Here is a 7,676-nt window from a genome sequence, read left to right on the forward strand (position 1 = left end):
ACAATCAAAAGAGAAAATAAATAGTGATTATATAAGTTCTAAGTTTCTAGCCTAAGACTCCTATTTCCGCCATTTAAGGATAATTTTTAGACTATGAATTTCATTTTTAGGACTTACATAGTTATTAAAAAAAGTTAATACACCACTTTATAAATGTTAATTATATTATAACTATTTTTAATTATTATTAATTATTAAAGTTTTAGAATCATTATAATTATGATTAGGATTAAAATTACAAGAGTTGGTTTGAGAATAAGGATTAAGGATAATGTTAGAATTAGAATTTTTGTGTCATTCGAGATCCAGAAGATCGTGCTATGGGAGGATACCAAATGGAACCAACAACCTGGCAGAAGCAAGGGCTTTGCTATTTGGTGTTAAATTAGCAATTAAAAATAAGGTCAAGAATCTTATAATTGAAGGGGATTCTCAAATCATTATCACAACTTTGATCAAATCTCAAACCCCCAACTGGCGTTCTCACACTTTGATGAAATAAGGGACAGGTTGATCGCATGTGTCTCCCCTCCCTCTCTTTTGATGTTCTCCCATTTCTCATATTAAGTGTGCAACTCTATCGGTGGAGTGCTAGTGAGGGTTGTTTGCCTTTTTATTTGCACCTTTCAATGTGACACAATACAAAATATATGTACAATGCTATTCAAATCAGAAAGGGAAGCTCCATGTAAAATAAAACTAAACTTTTATGGACAATTTGTACTCACTATTCACAATCTTTATGGTGGGCTTCTATATTGGGTCACATTCATGCTAAATATAATCAAAAGTGTGTGTTGTTGGACTCGCCTAGAGAAAAAGGCTATGACACTCTTCACCTCAAGAAAAATCTACTACAGAAAATAATTTGACGCAACTAAAAGACACAAATGATTCCCACATGATAACCATTTTGATTTTCCTAACTCTAACTCTAAAATTAAGGTTAGAGATTATTGTAATTTTATAACTATAATTTTCAAAAATTGAAACATAATTACACAATAATAATGAATATATTAATCAATAAAACAAATATCATTTCTTTGATATTGTTGGTCATCAATACTACTTTCAACTTTGTACATTCCAAAACTATAATTCTTACCACTCTCCACCACATAATTGCAATACATATTCCTTGCCAGAATATATTATCTCAAATTATTATCGAATCTACCTCTATCAACTAAATAAAAAAATTATTATTACAATACTAAAAAAACAATACTCACCACTATTTATCTTGATCTATAAATTTTATTTAAAGATATTATTTTCTATTATTTTATCTCTTTAACCACATGTTCAATATTTTTTTTCATTTAATTGTTAATAAACTTACTTATACCCTTTCACCATTTTCATTTCCTTCCAAACTCTATTAAATCTTATCAAAATTTTCGACCGAATCAACTTCTTGTCTTAATTAGAGAGTTAAAAAAAGAGAAAGAAGAGCGTTGTCCTCGTTTCCACACGTAGTGGTTGCAAAATAATAGGACATGAAACTAAAGTACTGATTTCATTCTCCACAGCTTACCCAACATTTAATTCAATTTATAAAGCCATTTATGTATCCAGCCGAACCATGTAGAGTAAAAGTAAAATTCCAGATTTACAAATCACAACTTTCTTCTAAATTACTGGCGTCTATGGCAGCTTTTACCATTACATAGTAACGGTGCTGCTAAATAACTCCTACTCGCTAAAAGCTAACAAGGATAAAAACTACCATGGTGTTCATCTGACTCGTTAACACAGAATGCACTGATAATTCTTCCTAATGTGATGACTTTGACAGTAATTCCTTACAAAATCGTAAGAAACCAGAAATAAAATCCAACATTAAGTGCTCAAGCTTTCTTTGTTCTGGTGCAGGTGCTTGAACCTGAAGATGGAATAATGGTATTCAGCATTAACCTTAATCCTTTCTTTGTCCAAACCATCTTCTACTCTTCTGAGATAGACCCTCGTTTTTCTTTCCATTTGCAGCATTGTACTCTTTCTCCTTGTTTGTATCAGGCTCATTTGAAGGAAGTGCAGGCCTCGCAGCTGAAATTGTCTTCTTTCCTACACGGTAACAGAAATTCAATGTTATCAAATGCATCAAGAGATATTAGAAAACATTCACCTTGATTTTTGGTATAAGGAAATCCTACCTCCATCAAGCATGCCAGCATGAGACTTCTTCCATCCAGGAAGAGATTTCTCTGCTTTTCTCTCCCAGTCTTCATTAAATTGAGCAATCTCATCTGTAATTATTAATGTGTTATTCTTTAGTATTCAAGCTGTGCATTAATCTTTCTCATTCATTGCTAAATGCATATTGAAAAATCTTCACTGGGCCTACTGCTTTCGTAGACTATACATCACCACGTTGGTTTAATTCATGAAAGTTAACCAAGAATTTAAAGAAAATAAAAATGGATTTTATTTTTAGTCTTGCCTTCGTTCAAATTATGCAATGTTTCCATGGTATCTATCTTTCTGTCAGAGTGTCGTTTCTTGGTATAAGAATGGCCCTGCATAGACATATCTCAATATCAATCCCTCAGTACCAGCATTTCATATTATCATATGTACACAGTACAAACAATGCCAATACTGACCTTATCTCGAATTCCTCTAGATATCCTCTGCGTTGCATTACCAGTAGTAGAATCTGCTTCTCTGTGTTCTTCTTCAATCACCTGAAATAATATATTAAAAAACCTATGCAGCAACTTTTCGAAGGCAAGAAACAATTTTTTTAAAAGATAGGGGAAAGGACCCAGTAGTTGTGCACCCTAACTTTGCGCTTCTCAAAATCCTACTTGGAAATTTCAAATCACTCCGATTTTTTTATAGCAGCTTATTTGGCAAGTCCCCTGCTTATAACTAAGGTTTCAGGGCCACATCACCAAATATGATGCCACATTAGCATGTTTTTTGCCAAGGTGTCCAAAACAGCCCCAAAAAAAAGTGAGACCAATAGGCGTGCAAAAGAGACCCCAATAGTTGTGCAGCTGACATGGCATCACCTGATTGGTTACTTTTTATAATATTAGTAGATTTCTTAACAACTATTGGTACATTTCCTAACAACTGTTGGTACATTTCCTAACAAAAAATGATATTTTTTGTTTCAAACAATAGGTTTTATTTGTTCAATTTTTGGAACAAAAGGTATCAACAACCCTCACAACAATTGGAACATGCTCAACTACTGGGTCCTTTCCCCTAGTATATTCATGAACCGTTTGTAGTTTTATAATTAAGTTGGTCAGTTTTGCACATAATTACATTCGTTATTGACCACTTTTACAAAGAACTTCAAAAATGGTACTCCAAAATAAAATTTTGAAACAAAAACATATCAAATAAGTTTTCACAAAATGTAAAATCTGTGTTATCTCAATCATAGATTTTTATCCCCGCTATATGTTTATATTGTAATTGATTTTCCATCCCTTTATTTTTCTTCAAATAACAAAATAAGTTTCCGATTGTTGAATATGGTGTTAATATATACCCCGTCAGGTCCAGCTCTCCTAGTTGTTGAGGACGTATAGTACATCCCATTTGGTCCTCCGTAACTGACAGAAGAGCTCTGAAATGTGAAACTTTGGGAAGGAGCGTGTCTCCCATAGGAATTATTGTTTGCCTGGTACCCATTCCACCTACTTTGCATCTGCGTTCTCTGTTCTGTAACAAAAACCACAATATCCGGCACATTAAACAGTAGTTGAAGATCAAAGAATTTTTCTTTCCTATTTTTTCACAGCCAAGCAAAATAAGATAAATAAGATAACTATTGGTCCCAACACAAATTTCCTTCTATTTACCTAGTTTCTTGTTCAAATTGACAAATTGTATACCCTAGTTTGAACGTCACGTTAAAGCTTGGCAATACCCTACCCTGGCAATAATATCTAGTTTCTAACCTGTCCTCTACATATAACAAGTTTAGGTTCAGATATTTCTCTTGCCTTGATCATCGTTGTCATCTGGATCTTCGATAATAGGATCCTGACTTGGCTTTTGCTTTGTGCCATATGCATTTTCATGGTCATCAGGAATTTCTTCAATCACAAGACCCCTTCGACTAGACTGCAGCATTCATCATTTATTAGTTTCTTCAATAGATTAAAAGAAAAGAAGCTTTAAGAACAGAAGAAAAAACAAATTAAATAGAAGGTAGGCACCTGCTGTTGTGGCAAATTATTCCGACTAAAAGCACTCCGCTCACCAAATGGATCACTAAAGAATCTATCTGAGTCAAAAATACTGCCAAAAGAGCTTCCAAAAGGCCTTGTGAAGAAAGGATCATTGAAAGAATCCCGATCAAAAAAATTTGATAAGAGACTCCCTCCATTTCCAAAACCAAAGGAATCTGGGAAAGAAGAAATTTCTCTGTTATTCCTCCTGGCTCCCTGCATCTTTCTACTTCAGGTATTCAGTTCCTGGTACATAAAATAAGATTAGAAAAAAAAAAGATCATAGTGGAGGTAAACGAAAAAAGCTTCAGCGAAGCTGGGAAAAATAAATTATATTGTGTAGAAGCAGGTTCATTGCCAAAACAAAAAAGCATTTGTAGAAAATATAACAACATTTATAAACATCATCCACCATTCTATTCTGTTTTCCTTAGAAATTTCAGTTGACCCGAACATATTCTGAAGTAACGATGCCAGTTTTTACCAGAAACACAGGAAATATACATTGCGAGCATCGTATGAAGGTTAATTTTACCAGAAAAATATTTGCTTGAAAACATCATCATATTTCATCTATCATTGAGAAATCATTGGATGATAAATATCAGATAAATTCACCTTGGAAAAAACTGTTAGTCGATTGTACTAAAAGAATCTCTGAAATTTTCTTTAAACCAGAAACACAGGAAATACACCTTTTAAAGCTTATCTGATGGTTAATTTTACAAAAGAAATATTTATTTCAAAACATCAAAAGATTTTGTCTATCAGACAATCAAGTTGAGATATCGTCAAACACTCAGCACTAGAAACAATGACCTTGAGAAAAACCACCTGACGGTTGATTCTACTCAGAAACCTCTAAATTTTTCTTTAAAGCATCGGGACATATTGAATTTCACCATGAGAAAGGGTTGATTGTTTCTTTAGCATCATCACTGAGTATTTGTCAAAATTTGTCAAGATCTAGAGTTCAATTGATAGCACAAACAAGAGAACAAAATATGTGACAAGAATAAACTGTATTCCTATCAAGATTCAAAATACCCAACTAACTAAGTTGATTGAATTGAATTGGATTTAATTGAATTACGTACAATGTAAATGAGTCTGCTTATAAAAACAACGCTATGAGAACACACAAGCATGACATGTGGCTCAATGAGAAACAAAGGTAAGTAGGGTAGTTAAGAGAAATAGTAAAATATTCCACAAGAGGTGGATCACCCATTGAAGGTGGAATGTAACAATAAGATAAGACCACAAAAGGTGGAATTTCTCCTAGAAGCAACTTCTTTATGTGCACACTTCCTTAAGTGTCTCATATGCAAACTACGATGAGGTGCGTTATCCTAAGTCAACTTAAGTAAAGTGTAATTATGAGACATAATTTACACCAACAATCACTAATTATATCAGGCACATTCAAAATATCCTCTATAGCACCATCATCAGATGCATAAATCTACTTAAATCTCAAAGCTCCAAAACCCATCTAGGAATCAAACTTTCTATCTATCAGCTAGGAATCAACCAATAGCCTTCTATCGCTGAGGCACTCTCCTCCTGAACTGACATGACCTTACATTCAGTTGTGGTTCATTTCTTCACACTATACTGGCCAGATGAGCTTAGAATACTTGAGAATGTCGTCTCATACTTGTAACTATCAGAAATGCTCAAAGTGTCACAGAATTACTCAACGGCAAACTTATATCTACCAGAAGAGCTCACAACTTAGCTAAAGCATATTATCCAACATCTAATATTACCATAGAACACTTTATGATTTGCCTTATCAAACTTCATTAAATTTTTCTATCGAAACAAACTATATTTAAAAATAAATTTATCAGATGATCGATGAGATAAAAGAAACACTCGAAATTGTCACTAATATCTTGATAAGATTTCAAATCGTTGTGCTGACAAACTAAATTTTCACAAAAATTGAAGATCGCATTTTTGACGCCCTCTAAATAAACCTAGGGTTTTGAGTCTAACCCTAAGCTTGACCTTCTCACCCGGGATCCTCGGTATAAAGTATCGGCCCACTCTTCTTCTCACTAAAGATGTAGAGTATACAGTTGGAATGGCAATCACACAAATTCTGCGTTGAAAATGTACTATCCTGAATAAGCAAATTGTACGCCAGGTTGCCATGATTTTAAACCAGGTTTAAACTTTTCAATAATTAATGTTCAAACTTAATCACTGTCCGCATCAATAAAACATGTTTCTTAATCTAAAATATTGTGATCCAACAACATACAGAGAAATAAAAAACAGAAACATGATTCTTAATCTGAAATATTAAACTGTAAAAATCTTTGATCGTTGAGTTTTGACCCAACAAGAACAAGAAAATAAATTATTGATGTCTGGTAAGAAGCCATACCTTGAAAGTATGTCGAAATTTACTAACTCCTTAATTTCCAGTCGACTGCACCAGATCAACTGACTTCACTAAACATTTCAAAGTAATTATGCGCTAGGGATTTCAATTTATGGTTTAACCCTTTCCGACAACTCATACGAGCTTTCTGGAATTTTCTCTTCTCCCGAAGGCTCTAGATTATACAAACCCTACAATTGGTGCTGCCGCCACGTGTCTGCAAAACGAGGCGTTAATGAAATGAAAAAATATTTAAATTGCGTATGGAATAGGTATGGTTTTGAAATTTAGGGAGAGTATAAGTTGGCATTTCATTCGTGGAGCCTCTTCCAATCAGCGCAGGAAATTTACACTTTAAAATATGATTGGTCTAAGGGGGAAGGAAGCCTTGATAAGGGTTCAAACCCTCCACGCTTCACCTAAACCATAGGTAGTAAGGGAAAAACCATTGCTTAAATAAATCAGTAAAACAATAAATAATAAGCAATAAATTAATTTTCAAAATTATTTAATTATGTTTTCAATGAGAATGGAGTAATATTGATAAGGAAGTTATTTATTATGATATTAAAAATGAAGGTTTGTTAGATGACTATTATTTGTTTCAATACTAATTGTTTTCGTTAGTTTTTATGATTGTAGATTTAAATTTGATACATATAATTGATCTTGTAACTTATGGATTCAATTTGATAAAAATTATATTATCTTAAACTTGTTTGTCTTTTAATGTTATTAGATTTCCACGATCCATTCTAATATTCACTTATTGCTTCTGGATTTGATTGTGTATGCAATTTATATCATCAATGTTTCGAATCACACTCTGTGATTCATCATCAGGATGAACAAGAATTCCAAGGATATTTGTCTTTATGTGTGTGTTTTGAATTTATTAAAGAATAGGTCGTGTTATAAACATTTTTTGGGAACTAGTTGAATTGCAAGGGTCATATTCTCCTTACTCATACCCCTAGATGAGCCAATGCAACGACTATGACCTAAGGTCCAAAACAAAAAGCAAACGTAACATGCTCCTAAATTGATGATGAATTATCGATATAACAATTTCTTATCCTATTGCA

At 33.1% G+C, this 7,676-nt stretch overlaps 1 protein-coding gene across 1 annotated transcript; it reads right to left on the bottom strand.

Moving 5' to 3' along the window:
* Positions 1–1,503: 1,503 nt before the first annotated feature.
* On the bottom strand, positions 1,504–6,949 carry LOC131064630 (uncharacterized). The gene is made up of 8 exons (XM_057998821.2): positions 6,595–6,949; positions 4,185–4,442; positions 3,969–4,089; positions 3,512–3,684; positions 2,610–2,690; positions 2,447–2,522; positions 2,160–2,252; positions 1,504–2,070 (listed from the first exon to the last, which is right to left on the bottom strand). The coding sequence occupies exons 2-8, from the start codon at positions 4,416–4,418 to the stop codon at positions 1,922–1,924; spliced, it is 927 nt and encodes a 308-aa protein (XP_057854804.2). The 5' UTR covers positions 4,419–4,442; positions 6,595–6,949; the 3' UTR covers positions 1,504–1,921.
* Between the last annotated feature and the right edge of the window lie 727 nt (positions 6,950–7,676).

Source organism: Cryptomeria japonica, chromosome 9 (genome assembly GCF_030272615.1).
Source record: "Cryptomeria japonica chromosome 9, Sugi_1.0, whole genome shotgun sequence".
Lineage (NCBI taxonomy): Eukaryota > Viridiplantae > Streptophyta > Pinopsida > Cupressales > Cupressaceae > Cryptomeria > Cryptomeria japonica.

Coding starts and splice junctions, on each gene's coding strand:
- LOC131064630 (XM_057998821.2), bottom strand. CDS start 4,418: ATGCAGGGAGCCAGGAGGAATAACAGAGAAATTTCTTCTTTCCCAGAT. Junction 3,685..3,968: donor AGATGACAACGATGATCAAG/GCAAGAGAAATA, acceptor TTTTTGTTACAG/AACAGAGAACGCAGATGCAA. Junction 2,523..2,609: donor CTAGAGGAATTCGAGATAAG/GTCAGTATTGGC, acceptor ATGTCTATGCAG/GGCCATTCTTATACCAAGAA.